The 22,831-nt window shown below is 44.0% G+C and overlaps 1 protein-coding gene and 1 pseudogene across 2 annotated transcripts in view; both read left to right on the top strand.

The window, feature by feature from the left end:
- The first annotated feature begins 4,397 nt into the window (after nucleotides 1-4,397).
- LOC110294155 (small ribosomal subunit protein eS10 pseudogene) lies at nucleotides 4,398-4,911 on the top strand (annotated as a pseudogene).
- A 14,838-nt stretch (nucleotides 4,912-19,749) lies between these two features.
- Klhl7 (kelch like family member 7) overlaps nucleotides 19,750-22,831 on the top strand; it is a 61,012-nt gene continuing 57,930 nt past the window's right edge. The window contains exon 1 of one of the 2 annotated variants that reach the window (XM_021163177.3): nucleotides 19,750-20,023. In XM_021163177.3, coding sequence (XP_021018836.1) covers nucleotides 19,904-20,023 — 120 coding nt within the window. In that variant the 5' untranslated portion in view covers nucleotides 19,750-19,903. Of the gene's footprint in view, nucleotides 20,024-20,226; nucleotides 20,437-22,831 lie in introns of those variants that run through there. The other variant, XM_029477286.2, reaches the window with a different exon arrangement.

Raw genomic sequence — 22,831 nt, forward strand, 5'->3', positions numbered from 1 at the left:
TGCTGGTGATGGTTTAGCGTCTGGAGTGTTGCTGTCTCTCTGGAGAGCCAGAGAGCAGGAAGTTGATGAATGAAATGGTAGGAGAAAAAAAGTGGATTCTTCATTTACTGTTTCCAGTGGTTGGCTGGCGGGATAGCGGATGCTAGGGTAAGCGCAAGCTGGATTCACAGTTCCCCCAGTCTTGGCTTGAGAAAGAAGCAAATTGAGTTTATCTTGTTCCCCTAGAATGTAGAAGAAAGAGCTGGTAAAACGACTCTCATTGCCAGGCACAAAAGATGCCAGGGCATGGATCAGGGAGAGCTGCCTCTGAGAGGCGGGAACTGCCTTGGGGGCAGCTGCCTCTCAGCCCTTTCAAGGCAGTGCTTTCTAGAGGCAGAGAAGAGGAGGTGGAGCAGCGAGGTGGCTTAAGAAGGAAAGTGAGAAGGGTGAAGCCTGTGTGGTTTTTAGTCTTCATTGTTAATTTGACTGGATGTAGAATCACCATAGAAACAGCGCTAGGTGTGACTATGCAAGTGTTTCTAGAAAGGTTTTGAATATGGGCAACACTATTCCATTGGTTTGGGTTCTCCACTGAATACAAAGCATACAGAGTACCATGCTTGTTACCCTCTGCTTCTTGTCAGTGGATGCATTGTCCTGCTTGTCCCACCACCACACCTTCCTGTCCACGTTCAAACTGAGAACCAAAATAAAACCTTCTTTAGGATGCTTTTGTCAAGTATTCTGTAACAGCAGTGAGAAAATAATACAGTCTGTTAGAGGGGTGCTCTGGAAGTGCCAGTCCCTGCAGCCCCCTGGCTTCAGCCTGTGATCAGCACTCCCACAGATATCTCCTATGGACAGAAGCTGTAAGTCCCACAAGTTTGCTGAGCCTCTCCTTAACGGCATCTCCCAGAGTGTCTCGTACAGTTTCTGTTTCTTCACGGCTGACAAGGAACATGTTTACTACATGGAGATTTCCCATGCTCATTCGGGCAATATGGCTATGTGAAGTCACTGAAGTGCAGTCCCAGTCATCACTGGTTCAAGGAGGAGGAGTTCTGGGTCTCGGGGGCTTGCTTCCCTAAAGGAAGACTCAGCTCCTTGTGTGGTTCCTAGCTTCATCATCAGTTTCTAGCACGAGCCTAGTAAATAAAGCACCTGGCCATGTTCTTCAAAGATGGGCATCCACACGTAGAGGAGTAAGGCAAGGACGTTTAGATGTGGACATGGACAGAGAAGAGGACTCAAGGAATTGCAGGTTTTCTGGCAGTCCGTGGCCTCCACAGTCTGTGATAGGGATTGGGGGGCAGCAGTTAAGAAGTGCTTGGGAGGCAGCAAGACTTGGGGTTGTAAGAAGGTAACCATGAGTTGTCAGACTCCAATCTGCCCTGTTCAGGTTCACTCAGTCAATGAGGGTTTGATTCTACTGGGGAAAACCTACTTCTGTATTCAGGATTAGTAGAGTAGGAAGGTGGGCTTCCGGGCTCAATTTGTCTGTGCTGTTCACCCCCCTAACCCCCCAGCCCCCCAGCCCCCCAGCCTCCCCCCACTAAAACACTGCATGCTGTCCATTTTCCTCCTGTGAGGAAACTGTAAAAACAACGTCAAGCTAGTGCCTTGTCTCTCTCTCTCTCTCTCTCTCTCTCTCTCTCTCTCTCTCTGTGTGTGTGTGTGTGTGTGTGTGTGTGTAATAGGATCTCATTGTGTATCCCAGGCCAGCCTTGAGTTCACAGTTGTACCGTGTCAGCTTCCCCAGTACTAAGATTAGAGGCATACACCCTCATGCCTAGCTTCCACTCCAAGATCCGTTTGAAAAACAAAATATCTCTAATTTACTTTGACAATTTCACACATTCATATATATTTATACATATATGAATATGCAGAAAAATACATTCAGTGCTGTGGCCGTGTGTCTGTAGTGATGATGGTGAGACCTATCCAAAGCTCCTGTGCTTGGATATATCAGGAGTGGATATGTCAGGGCACAAGAATGTGCCCCCACCACGCCTGCCGCCTCTCTGACACAGTCTCTGACCCAGGCTGGCCTCAGACTTGGTGTATAGCTGACCACCTCCCAAATGCTGGAGTTACAGGCATGCACTGCTACATGCATCTGTGTGGTGCTGGGATCCAAGCCAGAGCTTGAGAGTGACAGGTAAACAACCTTGTCTGCCACTCTCTGTGTCCTAAGGTGAGTTGCTTAAGCTCTCAAAACCTATTTCTTTACCTGCAAAACGAAGCTAGTAATATTCCCTCTGCCGTCCTGTTGTTACCGTAACTGTACGGTTGTTCTCGTGAAACGAGGCAGTGAAGATAGATGCTACTCACAGTGGCTAGCATGTAATGAGCACTCAGCTGCTGCACTATGTCTTTATTCTGTTCACAAGTTTCAGTCTTCCTCAGGAAGTAATCTATGCCCTTCAGTGGAGCATCGCAGAGCACTCTCCTGCTGGCTTCTGACATCAGCACTGGAAAGTACCCGGGAGCAAGAAGTAGGTCTTGTACATTCAGAATTCCCTCAGGTTCTGAGCTACTCTCTGTAATCCACTTCCAAGGACGCCTGGGTTAAGTACTGTAAGGCAGTAGACACTTGCTCTTATCTTTATGTGTGTTGCTAATAAATGACTATGAAGGAAGCAAAATAATCAGAAGTGTTTGATAATTTATATAATGAGAAAAGATTGTGTTTACAGTCTTTCACTCTGCCCAAACTAGGCTTCACATACATACTTACACATGTGAATCAAGGCGGCTGTGAGATACGCTATCTATCAGAGCCCACATCCTTTAACAGATGTGAGGCACAGCTAAATGCCTTGGACTGATCCATTTGTAGCATGGTTTATTGTCATGGTGTCTTTTTAAACTAAAAAATGGCCTTTCAATTTCACAAGTTATGGTTGAGATAGATTGGTGTATGACCCACAGGCAATCAGCCAATTATATAATTATAAGAAATACATCAATTTTATTGGATTTTAATTTCTTTTTTTTTTTTTTTTTTTTGGTTTTTCGAGACAGGGTTTCTCTGTATGGCCCTGGCTGTCCTGGAACTCACTCTGTAGACCAGGCTGGCCTCAAACTCAGAAATCTGCCTGCCTCTGCCTCCCAAGTGCTGGGATTAAAGGCATGCGCCACCATGCCTGGCTTGGATTTCAAGTTCTTGAGGATACTTGAGAGACTGCTTTTCACTCCTGACTCTTTAGAACTTATGCACACGCACATACACACACACATACACACGCGCACACGCACACACACACACACCAATCTTTTTAGATGAGGATGAGGTTATAACCAAATTCCACTTTTTTTTTTTTGGTTTAAGAATCAGCTGAAAGTGGAAGAGTAAATATATTTGTTTGTGTTTTAATTGGATGAGGAAAAAGAACGACCACATTCCTGGATGCAGCCATGGAAACAGGTAGATCTGAAGAGTGTAAACACTGCTACTTTAGGTTTTGTTTTTGAGGCGAGGTCTCATGTAGCCTAGATTGACCCCAGTTTCTCTCTCTCTCTCTCTCTCTCTCTCTCTCTCTCTCTCTCTCTCTCTCTCTCTCTCCTTTTCTTTTTTGTTTGAGCATGTGGGCAACTTTCTTGGCAACCACTCCTTCCTCAAAAAGAAGTTGATAGGTGGCAATCTGGTTCTTCTTAGGCATCAACATCAAGGCAGCTGCAGGGTCCGAGGCGGAAGCTGGAAGGGAAGGGGCTTGTGTTTCTCTGTATAACCCTGGCTGTCCTGGAACTCACTGTAGACCAGGCTGGCCTTGAACTCAGAAATCTGCCTGCCTCTGCCTCCCAAGTGCTGGGATTAAAAGCTTGTGCCACCACTGTCTGGCCAACCTAAAATTCTCTACATAACCAAGGATAACCTTGAATTCCTGATCCTCCTGTCTGCACCTTCCACGTGCTGGGATTATAGGAACGTGCTGGTAGAATGGCTTACCATCTTGTTTGAAAGAATGTTCTCTACATTATTCTTTCAATGTCATGGGTAAACATACGGTAATAAAGGCTCATGGTCTAGCCTTTTCTATCTACACTGAAGCCAAGCAATCCTCTCCCTCAGAAAACCTTAAATTGGAGAAATGCAAGAAAAAAAAATAGTGCTTATTGATTGCCTAAGTCAATCAAATTCAGAGCCAAGCCCACTTCTGGCTTCCTCTTCTTTCAAATTCAAGGTTGTGTTTGGTTAAGCCTACTTCAGAGGGGGTAGTCAATAGCTCAGTGGGAACCAAGGGAGCTGAGGGAGTGCCTCCAAGGTCTTTACAATTAAGAAGACAATAAGACCCATAACAGGATTTGACCTTTCATGTCAATCACTAATGAAGACAATACAGTCCAGGAAGAGACACTGAATTACACAAGCCCCTTCCCTTCCAGCTTCCTACTCGGACCCTGCAGCTGCCTTGATGTTGATGCCTAAGAAGAACCAGATTGCCACCTATCAACTTCTTTTTGAGGAAGGAGTGGTTGCCAAGAAAGATGCCCACATGCTCAAACAACCCAAGCTGGGACAAGAATGTGCCCAGTCTTCATGTAATGAATGTCATGCAGTCTCTCAAGTTCTGAGGCTATGTGAAAGAGTAATTTGCCTGGAAACATTTCTGTTGGTCCCTAATGAACAGGGGCATCCAGTATCTCCAAGATTACTTCAACCTACTTGGGAGAATTGTGCCTGCCACCCTGCGCAGCAGTCGTCCTGGGACTGGCAGGTCTCTGCCCAAAGGTCCAGAGGGTGAGCGATTCACAAGATTCACAAGAGGGGAGGCAGACAGAGACACCTATAGAAGGAGTTCTGTGTCCCTGGAGCTGACAAGAACGCTGAGGCTTGGACTGGCTCCACAAGGAACTCCAATTTAGAGACAACTTTGGAAGTGGATGTGGTCAGCCACCTCACTGAAGATGGTGATTGTGTTGTATTGAATAAACATTAAAGGAAAGAGAGAAAGAAGGAAGGAAGAAAGGAAGGGAGGAAGGAAACAAAGAAGAAAAAGAGAAAATACACTGCAGACTTAGGTACAGACGAATCATCGGGATGCGTTTTTCTCAGTTGAGAGTCCCTCTTTCCAAATGATTCTAGCTTGTATCAAGTTGACATAAAACTAGCCAGCACACAAGCTTTACGTTGCAGTTACCAGGAAGAAGAAGCAGGGATGAAGTCAGACCGCTTTGATTCTGTTCCCCCACCCTGCCACTTAACAGTTAAAAAGAAGACGAGAACCAAAAGGCCCAATGGAAACACTTCTCATGGAGTTTTGCCTGGAATCAGGGGTGGCTTCAGGTTTTGTGGAGCCTTAGTTAACAGAATCGGGGAGAAAGGCAAACTTGCTTAGGAGGAAAATATTAAAATATCCTATTCTGCAGATCATGTAAAAAGTCTGAGAATATGTGAGCACTTGAGGACAATGGAGAGCGGCACTGCGGCTGTGTCTACGGTGGCAGGTGACCCTGCAGACATAAGCCACAGCTATTTACCTTGCTCTCGTGTGACAGTAGCCCTGAGGCTTGGCTTCAACAACAGTGACAACTGCACGGGCAGTCTTTAGACAAGACTGAGCAAGGCCATCTAAACCCACCTTGGGTTTCAGAGGCACTGCGCCAGCCTGCAGAAGCAGCACATTCCAGATTTCCCTTGCGGAGTCCGCTCTGTGGAATCCTGTAGTCTTTTTTGGTTTTCCGAGACAGGGTTTCTCTGTGTAGCCCTGGCTGTCCTGGAACTCACTTTGTAGACCAGGCTGGCCTCGAACTCAGAAATCCACCTGCCTCTGCCTCCTGAGTGCTGGGATTAAAGGCGTGCGCCACCACGGCTGGAATCCTGTAGTCTTTTTTTTTTTTTAAAGGTTTATTTATTTATTATATGTAAGTACACTATAGCTGTCTTTAGACATTCCAGAAGAGGGCACCAGATCTCGTTGCGGATGGTTGTGAGCCACCATGTGGTTGCTGGGATTTGAACTCTGGACCTTCGGAAGAGCAGTCGGGTGCTCTTACCCACTGAGCCATCTCACCAGCCCGGAATCCTGTAGTCTTAAGAGACCACACCAAGTTGGAGTTCGCCAAGAGCAAAGAACCCCCCTCTCCCCCAAAAAAACCCCAAAAAGCAAAAAAACAAATAAAAAAAAAACCCCAACAACAACAACAGCCAGAGTAGGGCAGACACTTTGATAAACATCAGCGACCTGGGGACTTATTGCACACATTTATGACACACTAAATTGGTTATTGCAGGAAGTCTGTCTGGCTACCGTTACTCAAGGACATGTTTTTCCAGGTCACTCAATCCTCCCCTGGATTTTGCCTTCACTGGATCCTTTTCATTCCTTTAACTTTCATTTGCTTTTGTTCATTTGTTTTCTTTCCCTTGGAGACCCAATACTACATCTGCAATGACTTACTGAACATTTTTACATGCAAATGACTTCATGCTCAATTTGACTAAAAAGCCACCTCAACAAAGACTGCATACAAACCAAGAAAGAAAAGTCCCCAAGAGAAAGCGAACCAAGACAAACAGGCACCACACAAAGGAAAACCACAGGTACCGATAAACACACAGCAAGATGCGCAACCTCATTGAGGCTTTGAAAGTAATACTAAAAAATAATCTGCTCACTCATATTGATCATTTCCTAATGCCCATTTGTCCCATTGGCAATACAGATTTCAAAAACAACAATAACAACAACAAACAAAAACAAACAAAAAACCCCCACCATTTTAAAAGTTAATCATGGACTGGGGCTTCTTTTCAGGAGCACCAGAGTTTGCTTCCATGAGTTCACATGGCAGATCACCAACCTCTGTAATTCTAGTTCCAGAGCATAAACAAAACAACATCTTTGGGTCTTTATAGGTACCAAGCACGCAGGTAACAAACAGACATATGCACAGGCAAAAGACATATACACATAAAATAAAATTAAAACTAAAATAAACAAAATAAAACATAAAATAAAATAAAAACTTTTTTTTAAAAAAAGTCAACTGCACCACATGATTCTAGCAGTTAAGAAGTTACACAGGAGAATTTCAAGTTTGAGGTGAGTCTAGGCTACATAATAAAACCCTATTGCAAAATAAATACATAAGCAAAACAAGCAAAAAAAATCTCAGCAACAATTTAATTTAATGTTAACTACCATGTTTCCCAGGTTTTTTTTTAATCAGCTTAAATGTGTTAGTTAAAGCCAAGTACTAAGTTTTTCAAATAATGAAGTGTCATGTCACATATATGCAAAGGCCACCATGGACTCATGTTTAACAGTTAAATTGAAGTATAATGGGCATACAATTAACTACATATACTTGAGATGTGTGATTTGATTATTTTTGCCACAAATGGACAAAATCATCATTCCAGTGAAGACAGTGAAGATTATAGGCGAGTGTCACCTCCCCTGTGTTCCTTCTTGGTCCTTCCTCCCTGTCTGTCACATATACAACCTGCATCCCAGTAGTCCAGTGATCTGTTTCCTGTCATCAACTATGAGTTTGCATTGTTTAAATCCTTATGTAAGTAGAATTATGCTTTGGGTATTGTTTTTCTCTGTACCTTAAGTACACATAGCTAATTCCTTTCTATTACTTCATGGTACAAGTTGATTATCCCTTGTCTGAAAGGCTTAGGACTTGAAACATTTCAGATTTGGGAATATCTGTGGTATATTCACGTGTGTGTACAGGGTATAGGGCCCAAGTTTAAACATAAAGTTAATTTATATTTTCAATACCTTTGTACACATAGCTTGAAGGCAATTTTATACCAAATTTCAAGTATTTTAATATCTAAGTATTTAAAAACTTCACACACACACACACACACACAAACACCAGGAATCAAGGTATTTTATGTGTGAAAAGACATCCAACTTGGGCCAGAGAAACCAAAAGCTGAACATTCCTACTTATCTTATGTATATGATATGATTCTGTTTGCATAGGTAGAATCTATGCAGCATATGTACATATATACCTTTATACCAGAAGGGGGCATCAGACGCCATTATAGATGGTTGTGAGTCACCATGTGATTGCTGGGAATTGAACCTCTGAAAGAACGGCCAGTGCTCTTAACCTCTGAGCCATCTCTCCAGTTCCTAGGTTGGATGCTATTTTAATAAAGACCTTATGGTATCCTGTTAGTGCTCAAAGAGTTTTGGATTATGCAGCTGTTTGGGTTTCAGATTTCCAGATTAAGAATATTCTACCTGCCTTCCAGTGTATGGATATATCATTTTTCTCAAACTCTTCACCTGGTAAACAATGAATTGCTTTCAATTTTAGGCTATTTTAAATAAAAGTTTTGTCCTTATTAGAGCATATGTCTTCATTTCCTTGGGTAAGCATCTAGAAACAGAAGAGCTGGTTCATGTAGCAGGCAGTGGACAATCTGTTTTCCAGGGTCCATGTTTGTTTCATATCTTCAGTGCAGTGTACACATTGAGCTCTTCCATAACTTCACCAACATCTGATGTGGTCAGTCTTTCAAAGATAGGATTATTTGAGGCGTATGAAGTGGTATCTTACTATGTCTTTATTTTTTTACTTCTCTGATGGCATGCAGATATGTCTTTGTATACACATGTATATTCCTAAATATAACCTGTTGAGCCCATATAGTGTTACTTGTATGCATGTTTTCAGGGCTGACCATTTGACACTGGACAAAACATTGGCATGCTCTTCCCTAGGGAGGACCACCTTCCCCACCCCCAGCTTTTTAGGTGACCTGGAGTTCTCTGCGTAGGGTTAAGGTCCTTGGGCATGTCCATTGGTGCCATTTCTGTTCAGCTCATATTTGGGTGAGACTGTATTGGTAGAGCTTCTAATGTTACTAAGAGATTCCATCTCACAGAAACATCCCTGATTCTCTAGCTTGTCTGGTTTCCAACCCCCTTTTCTATAATCTTCTCTGAGCCTTAGGTGCAGGAATGTTTTGTAGATGCATCCATTGGGACTGGATACGTATTACAGCTCTGAATATGTGGATACATATCCACAACTCTGCAGATTGATTGGCTGTGGCTTTCTGTAGTAGTTTTCCTTTGTTGCAAAGAGAAGTTTCATTGATGAGGGTCAAGACTTACTGTGAATAAGGACAAATGCTTATGGGTTGTTAGGGGTTTTGGTGGTTTAGTAAAGTAGTGGTTGCAGACACTCCTCCAGTAACCATGTGTTCACTAGCATGGATTAGTAGTTAGGGAGGCATCCAGTGTCAAGAATGGTATCCCTTTTTTTTTTTTTGGACAAGTCTTATGTTCAATTAGAGAGCAGTTGTTTACTACCATGGACTGTGCGCCACTACTGCACCTGTAGGATTATTGTGCCCTGCTGGTCATTGACATGGTTCAGAGATATCATAGCTTGGCAGGCTGTTGGTGTCCTCCTCTTTTGCAAGCTTTCATGATGCCTTCTGTTTCCATAAATGCTAGTCCTTGGGGAGGGGGCATTCAGGTCAGTCCCTGCTTAGGGGCCTCTGTGCCATGTATCTGAAATACATGGTGCCTTCAGCAGTAAGGACTTCCCTTACACCTCAGGAGAGGCAGAGGGAGTAACTAAGCCTCCACAATGGGCTGCTCGGGAGTCAGGCCTGGCCAGCAACTCAAAAGAGAATGCCATTACTTTTTTTTGAAATGTCTTGCTGACAGGGTTATTTGTGCAAAACAAGCTGTAAATTGGGTCAACTGAAAACCACTTCTAGCCACTAGAAAGTACCAGACTCCAGTGAAGTGATAGGCTTCCATAGCTTTAGCTGAAATACCCAACATAGGGGAGATACAACCTGTGGAGAGAGACCACCTCCAGTAGATAGGCATGACCCTCAGTTGAGGGATGGAGCCACCCACGCAGCTCAAAAATTTTAAACCAAAAATGTTCCTGTTCAAAAGAAAGACAGGGACAAAAAAATGGAACAGAGACTAAAGGAAAGGCCACCCAGAGACCACCCCACCAAGGGATCCATCCCATCTGCAGACACCAAACCCCTACACTATTGCTGATGCCAAGAAGTGCTTGCAGACAGAAGCCAGGTATGGCTGTTTCCAGAGAGGTTCTACCAGCACCTGACCAGTACAGATGCAGACACAGCTAACCATCGGACTAAGCCAGGGGACCCCAGTGAAGGAGCTGAAAGGGATTGCCACCCCATACGAAGAACAATATCAACTAACTGAGCCATCCAGATCTCCCAGAGACTAAACCACCAACCAAAGAGTATGCATGGAGGGATCCATGACTCCAGACATATATGTAGCAGAGGATGACCTTATCTGACATCAATGGGAGGGGAGGTCTTTGGTCTTGTGGAGGCTTGGTGCCCCAGCATAGGGGGATGCTAGAGCAGTGAAGGAGGAATGGGTGAGTAGGTGGAGGAGCACCCTCATGGAGCAAAGGGGAGGGGGAAGAGGGGAGATGGGGAGAGGGATATCATTTGAAATGCAAATGAATAAAATGATTAATTAAAAAAAAGAGAAACTCCAGAAACTGGCTTTGGTGGAGCTGAGGCAGCAGGGCCTTATCCTGCCCTGCTCCTCCATTGGCTTCTAGGCTGTTGGTGGCATTGCCACTACAGTTGTTGTATTACTGATTTCCAGGTAATCTGGGGACAGGCAAAAGGATTACTGAAAGTTGAAATGCCATGTTTCATTGTTCTTACAGAGATTAAACCAGTTTTATTGAATACACATTCCCTGGTGGCTATAATTGGTTAATTTATAGCATTCTAAAAAAGTTAATTTTGACAATTCCCAGTGTTCTTGTTGGTATCACAGAGGGAGAGGTTTCCAGAGGCCCTGCTCTGCTATTCTGGAAGTTGAGCTCATCTTGATTATGCATGGGCTATGCTTTACCATATAAGCATGGCAACTTATTCCCTCCACTCTTGACTACTGCCTTGTAGTTTCTACATAGCTGATGATTTGAGGAATTTACCATAGAACAGCTTCCAAACTTGTTTCAAACTTCTTCCAGTGAGTACTGCAAGGCATTGTGGTAATATCTCTGGTCCTGCACCTTTGGTTGGCATAAGAAGAGAATCCTACATGCAAAGATCTGAAAAAAGTTTATTATGCAGACACCAGTGTGATATGCAAATAGATAGCCCACTAGGCAACAACAAAATGAACTTTCAACTTTGTATTGGTCCTTAAGTTCCCAAAATACCTATGGCTACTTCAACTCACCCTGAAAGTAAGAAGTGTGTTAGGGAGGAAATTGGTGGAATGAGACTCTGTTCAAACTATTGTAATTAACATCTTTTATTAATTTTACAAAACCAAATGATGTGAACACATTACTAGCCCCACAACCTTGCAAGTAATTTTCTCAAGCTAGAGACAACGAATTTTGAGCTTGGTTAACCTCAGCAAATTTCACCCAATGCTTAATGTCTCCACTGAGTCTCCTAGGGTTTCAGCTTTGTTTTGTTTTCCTACAGTCTCTATAGATTGCCTTTCTGGGCTTTTTATATAAATGGTCCAGACCATGAGTGGCTCAGCCCCTTGTACCCATTCCTAGATGAATTGCAAAACAGCAAAATACCATGATCCCTCTATTCAAGGTCCAGAGAACACTTGATGCCATATAACAAGGTTTACCATTTGGGGTGTGTGTGTGTGTGTGTGTGTGTGTGTGTGTGTGTGTGTGTGTGTTCAGCCTTGGCCCAACAGCTGAAGTAGTTAGAGGTCAAGTCCCAGAGATCAAGTACAGCTTTAGCAAGCCACACCATAGATGGATATAGGAGTAGGTAATTCATGGAAAAATGGAGGCCAGCTGAGCTGACATTTCAACTAAGTCAAATAGGTTCACACAATAGGTGCCACCAATCCCCAATCCTGAAATATAAATATATGTGAGGGTTTCTCCAGGACGGTTATTTTTTAGATACTTCTTGGAGTTGTTGGCAAAGGCTATCATTTTTCATAAATCCAGTGAGACAGACCAATCATTCAAGAGGTCAGACAAAGCAGATTAATTACTCACAGATAGGCAGCAAAAACAGCAGCCTATGAGCCATGGCTCCTCCAAGGCTCAGAAAAGTAGCCCAGGCAGATGGCATCTCATCTGTTCATGTCTCATGTGCTATGATGGTGGAGAGACCATGAAAACACCCTGTTCTGGGATTTCTATTGCTGGGATCATGGGCATAAAGTCCATAGCACACCTTACTCTGAAGCAATGAGGTGAGGACATAGCCAGGCTTGTTACAGACATGACTTTCCCATGTCAGGATGCTGCATTACCACCACTGTGAGGACAATGAGCAGAGAGGGGCAAAGCAGGGTAGGCCAAGCCCATCTGGTCTTCAGGTGTATTCCTAGGGAGCAAACTATGGAGGGAAGGGGGAGGAGAGGGTTGTGAGATGAGAATTCTGTTGGGCACATTTAGGGAAATTATTGGTTAAATAATTCTATTATTAACTCAGAAAGGTAATCACTTTGTACTGATACCAATTGAAGGGTTTTTTTTTAAAACTTTTTATTGATTCTTGGTGAGGTGTTGAACCCCAACTGCACTCATCTCCCCTCCCTTTATATCTACTCTCTGCCCTTGAAACCTCCCCCTCAAAAAACCCAAAAATTTTTTAAAAGCATAAAAAATTTCACCATGGAGGCTGCAGTGTGTCACACAGTATACCCCTTTGTCCACACATCTTGACTTGCAAATATTCACTACAATGAACAGTGGTCTGGTTTGAGACCTCTAGTTTCTGCTACACTATCAGTCCTGAATCTCAGGAATATCCTGTTGTTGCCCTGTGTCATGGAGATCCTGCAGCTTTGGACCTGCAGGAACAGCCCTTAACACACTCCAGCAGTTCACAGATGAGGTAGATGTTAGAGTGGACCACTCAAACCCAGGCTGTAGCTGAGTGCATCAGCCCCCCCCCCCCCCCCAGCTCTCCCACAACCACACCACCCATGCAAGCTCTCCAGCACTGTCAGGGATAGCTCACCCAATGCTGCAGCTCTAAGGGCAGGGTCAACTCTCTCACTCTCATGCCCCTGGGCCTGGCTCATTTGCATCCATACCACCAGAGCCAGCTCTACTGTGCTGCCTAGTCAAGGTGTGGACCCACTTTCCCACATTCTGTAGCAGGCAAGGGGTGGGGCCAGCTCTCCTAAATGCCTCAGGTGGCAAGTAGGGGACATCTTCTCTGCACCCATGCCACCTCATGACAAATGAATGGTGGAGCCAGCTCTATCACAGTCATGCCCTGGAGCCAGCTGGCCCTTGCCCCTGCCACCAGGGCCAGCTCTACTGTGCTGACAAGGTGAGGTACAGGGCCTGCTCTCCCAAGTGCCTCTGACTTCTCAGCCGGTAAGAGATAGGGCCACAGGGCTCCCAATGGAGAAGCTAGAGAAAGTACCCAAGGAGCTAAAGGGATCTGCAACCCTATTGTCGGAACAACATGATGTACTAACCAGAACCCCGGAGCTCTTGTCTCTAGCTGCATATGTATCGAAAGATGGCCTAGTCGGCCATCATTGGAAAGAGAGGCCCATTGGACTTGCAAACTTTATATGCCCCAATATAGGGGAATGCCAGGGCCAAAAGAATGGGAATGGGTGGGTAGGGAAGTGGGGGGTGCTATGGGGGACTTTTGGGATAGCATTGGAAATGTAACTGAGGAAAATATGTAATAAAAATATTAAAAATTAAAAAAAAAAGAGATAGGGCCAGCTCTCCAGAGTGCCACAGCCAGTGAGGGATAGGGCCAGCTCTGAATAGCCTTTGGACATCAACATAGTCCCAGGTGGCAGCTTAGACCAGGGATGTCTGCATGGTCTTTAGTGTGGTAATACGAGCCAGGAACAACAGCACAGACCCCTGCTGCTGCATGGCCATGAACCCTGATGTGGCCCTCAGTGGCAGCATGGGCTGGGATTTCAACATTGCCTCAGGTGGCACTGCAGGCTACTCACAACGTGGTATTCCTCTTCACCCTCCACTCTCCAGTTCCATCTTCATAATGCTCAAACTGTTCCACCTCTCTTTCTCTCCCATCTACCCACCTTGTACTTGAAGATTGCAGTGGCTTCTGCTGTGGGCAAGCAATATGGTTAGTGGACCCCTGGGTGTTTCCCTATGCTGGAGCCACAAGGCAGACAGGCCACTGGGTGTCCTCCTTTTCCACAGCCACATGGCATCTTAAGCATTTTTTTAAAATCCTCTTGCCAGTTTGGTATCAAATTCTACTTTAACAGATAAGGAGAACAAGACAGGGTATCTTGGGGTGTTTATTTTATATCCAGGCAACACTTAATGTCTGTGCTGTGTAATCTCCCTACTGTCTATGGACTCTAAATTCCATGTTCTTTCCATGAATTTCTGTATTTTGTGATATGTGAAAGGGCTGTCCCAACATCAAGTGCTTAGCTGCGATAAGTTGAAAGGAAAAGTAAAGGAAAAAGAGCTTCATTTCAAGCTGCTGAGTTGGAAGATGGCAGGCCATAACCTACAGTGAGCACTTTAAACCTGTTAGGGACAGAGTTTTAGGGTTTTTTAAAGGGCATGTGGGAACCTGACAAGTGAACATGTTGGTTGTCCAGTGTTTTTGGTTTTGTTTGTTTTAAGTTTTTTGTTTTTGTTTTTTTTAAGACAGGGTTTCTCTGTGCAGCTCTAGCTGTCCTGGAACTCACTCTGAAGAGCAGGTTAACTCAAAGATCAGCTTGTCTTGGCCTCCCAAGTGCTGGAATTAAAGGTGTATGCCACATCTGTCCAGCTTGTTTTTGTATTTTTAAAGCCTTTCTCAGTAAAGTCTACTGAGTGTGCAGGCTGTGTGTTTACCTTAGGTCAGCCAGAGCTTCACAGAGGAAATTCAGAGGACCTAAAAGAGACCTAGACTGTTATACTTGAGTCTGTCTCTCTGGGGGACGGGGGCAGGGTGGGGTGTCTGGACACCTCTGGCACACTGCTGGAAGGAGGCAGGGCAAAGTCTGAAACAGGGGTCCATAGTTGTTCCCGGTCTCCTCTCTGGGTACCTAGGTGCCAGGTGTACTGCTGAGAGAGGAGTCAGGAATAGAGAGGGGTCTGTGGTCTGCCTTTTCTCTTGGGGCATCTATGCGCCAGGCAGGAGGGGGAAGATGGAGCCTGGAACTAGCAAAATCTAGTATGATTAGTAGCAAGGGCCGAGAGTATCAGAGGGTCTGGAGGGGAAAAAAGCCTCCCTCGGGAGTCTTAGGCAAGGCTCTTTAATCAAAGGCCTTTCCTGTAGTGACCCTTAATGAAGCAGCCCTGAGACGACCCTTGCTTGTTCATATTGGTTTATTTGATGGTGGATATAAATCCATACACTTTATTCAGGGTGAACCAAGTATTGTATATCTTTTGTGGGAGAAAGTACCCAGGAAGAGAAGCTCATTGGCTGAAGGCACAAGACTATCTAGATACCTTAGTAGCATGGAGAAGAACTCCAGGTGTGTGTGCTATGTGACCCCAGTGTCCATAGTCCTCATGGGGTGTCATGGTTCAGTGTAGCAGAGCAGGTAGAGGCAGGTAGGGAACGGCTCCACTCTTACCGTTCTCAGGTCTGAGATTTCCAGGGTATGATCTCATTTACCCTCACCGGTTCTGATGCCTGCCGTATGCCGTATGACTTAGTGTAGGTCCCACATGCCCTACAATAGACCATCAAAGTTCTGTGCTGATTAAAGTAGCTTGTGTCTGAATTTTTTATGGTCAATTTTTTGGCAAGCATTCTTTCAGGTGTGACCTTGAGGAAAGAAGGATTTGTGTGTTTCTAAGGTGAGCTGATTTTTAATATAGATAGATGTATACAGATAGCTAATGTCTTAGTCACTAGTTCTATTGCTGTGAAAAGATACCACGGCTAGGGCAACTCATTTCTTTTTATTTTTATTTTTTTACTTTTTAAGCATGTAATTAGGCTTACATACAGTTTCAGAAGTTTAGTCCATTATCCTCATGGTGGGGATCACAGTAGCATCCAGGTAGACGTGATAACTGAGAGTTCTATATTCAGATCCAGGCATCAGGATGAGAGAGTTAGTGGGCCTAGCTTGAGCATTTGAAACCCCAAAGCTCACCATCAGTGACATACTTCTTCCAACAAGGCCACACCTCCTAATCCCTGTCAAGTAGCATCATAGCACCATTCCCTAACAACTAAGAATTAAAATATATGAACCTATTGGGGGCATTCCTATTCAAACCACCACAGACAGACAGACAGACAGATGATAGACAATATCTCTCTCTCTCTCTCTCTCTCTCTCTCTCTCTCTCTCTGTCTCTCTCTCTGTCTCTCTCTCTGTGTGTGTGTGTGTGCATTTCTGTCCACCCAGCAGTTTCAGGGATCAAACTCAGATCATCAGTCTTGGTTGTAAGTCTCCTTAAACACTGAGACATCTCGCTGGCCTCAAAAAGTAGATTTTATAGAACAGACTGAGACAGAAGAGAAGAGCAACGTCAGAGAATCAGGTCTTGATGGGAGGAGGGAATCATATGTGCTTTTTTTCTTGTTTCTTTTTGCCTTGTTAGAAATAGCACTCTATCTTATCGCCTTCACTTCTGACTTTGAATTATAGATTCTTGTGTCTCCAGAGGTTTAGAAACAGGTTTTCATTCTCCAGCATTCTGCTTCATTTAATAAAGTATATGGTTTTATTTTGTTTTCTCAATTTCTCTGCTAAGTAATTTTGGCTGTTAACACGCCACTTTTAAGTCCTCAAATTATCAACTAGCTAAAGTAAACAGACATTAGAGAATCCCTAAGTTAAAAAAAAATCATGTAAACAGAAACACATCTTTCTGGTTTGTAACAACAGATCCTTACTTGCTATTTTCTCTATTACCCTATTGTTTGTACTGATCAATCAAGAAAAAGCATAATGCTTCAAAATGTGTGCCAAAGTTCTCTGGAGCAGCAGCATCTCCTCTAAAGACCCTGCAGACTGCATGGCTGCTGGGAATGTGGAGGGACGGAATGATGTAAAGAGAGCCAACACAATCCTGGGCTCAGTTTATCCATTTACATCAATGTTTGTATCTGCTCTAACATTCTCATAATCAGAATGTAAGCTTAGCGACCCTTGGCTTCTACCTTCCTAAGGTTAAGGGTGCAGAAACTTCCTAAAATACATACACATATGAAGTTAATCTAAAAGAAATCACCAAATGACAGGGGACACAGAGTTTCAGCTGGCCTTCTCTTGTCATCAAATTAAACTTCCAGGACCGTGATTGGGTTACATCCCATTGAGCTGTTGGCCAATGGGGTCTTATTGTAATCCCCGACCAACCCAGGCTGTTACCAAGACGACAGGCTGCTCTCCACAAACTGACAGCAAGACCCTAATGCTGAAGACAGCATCCATACAACTCATTGAACATGGGAATGTCAAGCTGGAACCTACATAGAGCTTTTGCCCCTTTGTGCTATGTACAGAAAGTATTCTTCACGCTACCAAAAGAGAAACATAAACACCAAACCAGCAACAAACTCTTTATCTACAATGGTGTACTGCCTACAAGTTATGCTAGGGTAATGATGGCACGAAGCTTCTGGAGTAACCAACCAACTCTGCTTGGGTGGTCCATACTATTTGGGTGGCCAAGAACCAGAGACTAGATAGCCCAGGGACCTAGGATAAAATCAAATAATACTAGTCTAGAAAAAAAAAAAGAGAAAACAGTGTAGTAATAAAATACAAATAATATTTATTACTCTAAAAAATTCTGTTGTACTCATAAATTAGTGCCTTGTTCAGCCATCATCAGAGAAGCTTCCTCCTGAAGCAGATGGAAACAAATATTGGGACCCAGGCATTACAATGAGAGTGAGAGACCTTGGAACACTCAGCTCTAAATAGTATGTCTCCAACAAATCCCTTCCATCAGAGCTCAGGGAACTCTGCAAAAGAGCACAGAAAGAGCGCAAGAGCCAGAGGGGATGGAGGACACCAAGGAAACAAGGACCACTAATTAGTATGAGCAAAGCTCACAGGAACTCACAGAGACTGACACAGAATGCACAAGGTCTGCATGGGTCTGCACCAGGTCCTCTGCTTAGATAGTATGGCTTTTCAACTTAGTGGGTTTTTGTTGTTGTTTAAATTCCTGTCTGTGAACAAGTGGGTCTCTTATTCTTGTGTCTTCTCAAGGGTTTTCTTCCTTCTGTTAGGTTGCCTTGTCCAATCTCAAAGTAATGGGTCTTGTTTTATCTTATATTTTATTTTGTTGTATTTTTTAAAAAGTGAATGCATGAATGTATGAAAACCACTAGGATGAAGGTAAGAACTAAACTGTCATTTATACCTGCTGTGAGAGGGAAAACCAGTTTTGTTTAATGGCGTGACACTGGTGTATACCAATCACTCCAGAGAAGGTCTCATTTTCAGGAGTAGTTGACAAACATATAATAGACTCCAGCTTTGTGTGTGTGTGTGTGTACACTCGCATGCACAAGCACACATGCACTTTTCTTTAGTTACAACTTGGTGTTTGTTTTTCTTTTGGGGTGTCATTTTATATGTTTTCTTGGCTGTGTTACAGTATTGGATTTGTTTGTTTGACAAACAACTTAAAAGTTGGGTGAGTAGGGACAGGAAGATCTGGAAGGAGCTGAGGGAGAGGAAAAATATGATCAGAATATATTTAATTTAAAAGTTATCTTAAATAAAACATGTTGAAAGGGGGCGATATATATATAACGTCTAAAACCTCCACAAGGATTTTCCCACTGTGCTGTGGTCCACCAACTTGATGCTCCCACCAGTGTAAATGCCTTAACTCCCCCCCCCTCCTGCAGATAGATATATTTATCTAATCTCTTTTATAAAGAAACATACTGTCCAGGATATGTTGAATCCCTTTTTAGGCCATTGCTGACCCTATACGGCTTAAAATAATTTATTTAATTTTCTTTTAAGCAGTTATTGTTTTAGATCAACAGCAGTCTAGATCATTTTACATAAAACTTGTCTAGTCCTTCATACATCTAGGTAGAAAACTGAGGTTATGTAGAAAGTTCATTACTAGAAATAACGACTTCAGACAGTCCTGTCTATTCCTAAACAGCAAAATAAAAAACTCATTATGAACATGTTTCTGTGAGTTCTAGGATTGAGTTCTGTATTCCAGTAGAACTCCCCGGGGAAACCGCAATAAAGTTGGCTGGAACTGACACCTGATCTCTAGTTTTTTGTTTTTTTGTTTTTTCCAGACAGGGTTTCTCTCAGTGGTCCACCACCCTCTGCCTCCACCACCACCACCACCCACTAGATCTGTTTTAATGAGAAAGACAGCCTACTAAACAGGCAGGCATGTCACGGAGAGGAGAAATCGATAGAAGAATGGTTTTGCTTTCTGAATCTCAAACAAGTAACTCTTGTGCTTATCCTAAATAACCTTTGCCTTGCAGTATGCAATTTTCATGTAATAGTTAATGAGCGCCTACAATGAGCCCCAGTCTGAAAAGGCTGTGAAGAACTGACCCTGTTCTCAGGGAGCTTACGCCATAGGGAGACGTCTTAGTTTGTTCTATCACACAATTATCCAAAATAGATCATCACGAAATCTAAACATGGGAAGTCGGCCTTTGGTAGAAGAAAAGCACACGCGAGCTTGGATCAGGTTGTGTGTGTGTGTGTGTGTGTGTGTGTGTGGGGGGGTACCCACTGGTGAGAACGCCGCACCGCGCGACGCAGTCGGTTGCTAGGGCGTCGCGTGGCTGTGACGCACTGCCCCGCCCCCTCCTCAGAGCGCACCCCCCCCCCGCCCGACCCAGTGCGCATGCTTGGGACTCCCTTCGCTTGCAACCGTGGCCGAGTTGGCTTCGTCTCGTCCTCCTTCGGCGCTCCCGCAGCTCTCCGCGCCCCGCCGCCGAAGCCGTGCTCCAGACTGCCGCGTGTGGCGGGCAAACCGTCGCCGCGAACCCGCAGAGGGCAAAGAGAGGATGGCCACCTCCGGCGTGGAAAAGAGTAGCAAGAAGAAAACTGAGAAGAAACTTGCGGCTCGCGAAGAAGCCAAGCTGCTGGCGGGGTTCATGGGCGTCATGAACAACATGAGGAAACAGGTGCGGGCGGTGCGGGGCGGTGCGGTGGGCAGGGGCCCGGCGGAGGCTGGCGGCGGGGCCGGCGCCTTGGCTGACGGCCTGCTCCGCCACGGGGCTTCCGAGGCCCGCTGGACGGGGACTCCTGCGGCGGGCGGGGGGCCTCCGGGGCGGTTGTGTAACCGGTCTCATCCAGTTCCCCGTGAGGCCTGGAGCCGTGCGGTGTCATCTGGAGCTCTGGGAGGGAGGCTCCCCGCCCCGCCGCCCTGTCACCCAAGTGGCACGAGTTGATAAATCACCTGTCATTTAGGGCGACGCCAGTCACCAGTAAATAGCAGTTTTCTAAGGGTTCTGGCGCCACTGTTAACCAAGAGGATCTCTTTGTGCTGTCTCTGATTTTGCTGTGTATTGGAGAAACCTCAGCATTTGGTTGAAAGGTGGGTTATGAAAGGCACGGCTTAACGATGGAGACGGTCGATAGGTGTTTGAATTGACTAGATTATAACCTCCAATAGACCGGTAAGCAGGGGAACACCACTTGGTTGGTTTTTGGTTCCATGAGTTTTACTTGGTAGAGAACACAATATGGATTCTGGGGATGTTTGTCAGTTTATTGACTCTGAAATCTGTTTTTCAAGAGGACGAAGCACTGCATAAGCTTGAGTGATTGAAAAACCTAATTCGCCTTTCTGACGCTTTTGCTGTGAGTATGGGCAGCAAAAGAATCTTAAGATTTATTTCGGAAGATACCAACTCCTGATTTCTTAAAGCCAAACACTGGTCGCAGCAGTCTTCTCTTTGTTCACAAGCTGGCACACTGCTCTGGTTGCAGTGGATAGATACTATGTTCTCAATGCCTATATCTTTTCTGGTTTTTATGCTGAAATAGCTGTGAATGACTGGCTTCTTTATTAAAATGCATCTCTTTTCATATTCGTGTTCTTTTTGTGTAACCTTTTTGAGATCTACAGAATTGATGATTTGAGATTGCAAGTGTCTTTGATGTGTACCTCTAGTGGTAATTAAATCGAACTCACTGGTGCTTAAATTTGTTTAAGCTCATTCTGGTATACTCCTACTATCCTGAACTGTGGCATCTGTGGGCTGGAGGTTTGTAAAGCATTACCTCATTCCTTAGATGGCTGCAACAAAGTCACAGCATCAGGTGTTACGAGAAGATGGTCTGAACCAACATGTTATTTAGTTCTTTGATTTTAAAATTAATTCATATTTCTTAGACTTAGCTTTAGAATATTGTGACATCTTTTTTGTTAAAATAGAAATACAGTTATGAGAGTTATTGAAAAAATCAAGGTTATGCTATTGACTACAAAGAAGAATATGGATATTTGGTGAGCACTCAGGGATCTGACCCTTCTACTGTGGCTAATTTAATCTGTCTTATGGTGTATTTCAGACTCCTGTAGCATTTTTATCAACTTGGAGGATTCCTGCATTTAACAAAGATGCATAGTACTATTTTGTACTGATTTACGTTGTTTAGTTTTGTTGAGCTATTATAGACTCCTAGAGCATTTTAATCACCTTAATGGATTCGTGTATTTTTCTTTGTTTTATGGTTTTATTGCCAAGTTCTGATGCTTGCTGGGGCTGGAACACGGACCTCTTTTTTTTTTTTTTTTTTTTTCTGGAGACAGGGTTTCTCTGTGTAGCCTCTGCCTCTCAAGTGCTGGGATTAAAGGCGGAACATGGACCTCTTACTCAAAGCATTTTCACTGTAGTTTCTTTGGTTGCTTAATCTTGTCTGTCCTAGAACTTGGTCTATAGATTAGGATGGCCTTGAACTCAGAGATCTGCCTGCCTCTGCCTCCTGAGTGCTGGGATTGATTAAGGGGGGGAATACTGTGTCTGGCCCTGAACTTTTTCACAAATTGAAAGATTCATTGGATGGAGTCTTGCCCTGAGGTCACCACTCCTTATATTACATTTAGAATCAGGCTTTTTAAACTTTTCATCTCCTTGAGCACAAGGACCATTACACTTACTGGTGCCCCTTTTCTCTTCAAACTGTACATTTTATATATTTTCCTTGCTCATCTTCTTCCTTTTTATTATAGATCTATATAAAAGTGGCTCTGATAACCACACAGTTAATAGTAGGATATTTTGAAATCTCTGCCAAAGCTGTTAATCTATTACCTTCCACTTTAGCTCAGGCAGATTTTTGGACAAAGGTAGTGCCGCAGACCATCCCCTTTTTTTGGTCTCCTATCTGCGCGGAACTGGTCTCTGGTTGCAGGTGGGTGAAGGAGTTGGCGAAAGTGGGTGACAAACAGAGACGACACGAGAGAGCATGTTGAATCTGAGTGTAATTTGTCAAATCAAGCATCAAACTTTTTATACAGAAGATTAACAAGAAACCAGGCGAACACAGGCTAAGTTACAGTGACACAAAACAAAAGGAATGCATACATCAAAAGATGGTGGAGACCAGGCCACATTTACCTCTTAAGAAGGGAGCCAGGTGTAAAGCTAGTCTATTGTTAAGCCCACCACCTGGAGGTTCTGCTCTAGCAGACCTTCTCATGAATACTGCAATACCACAACCCCCCTATTTCCTAGGCCTTGGTAAATTCTTGCATGTGAAGGTAACTTGGCTGTTCTTTTAAGTATCTGTAGGGAATCTCCATTTGTCAGAAGAATTCACCAACTTGCTTCTAATATGCAATGTAGTCGGCTATACCTGGCTGTATTGAAGATTCTAAGTATACTTTGCTAAACTTGCCCTGAGATTTCTAATTCTTATCCAGTAAAATACTGTAAGAAAGCATGCAAGACCCTCCACAATATTGCAGGGAAAATCTGGTGCAT

This window comes from Mus caroli, unplaced genomic scaffold (assembly GCF_978045245.1).
Source record: "Mus caroli unplaced genomic scaffold, Mus_caroli_1 scaffold_4, whole genome shotgun sequence".
Lineage (NCBI taxonomy): Eukaryota > Metazoa > Chordata > Mammalia > Rodentia > Muridae > Mus > Mus caroli.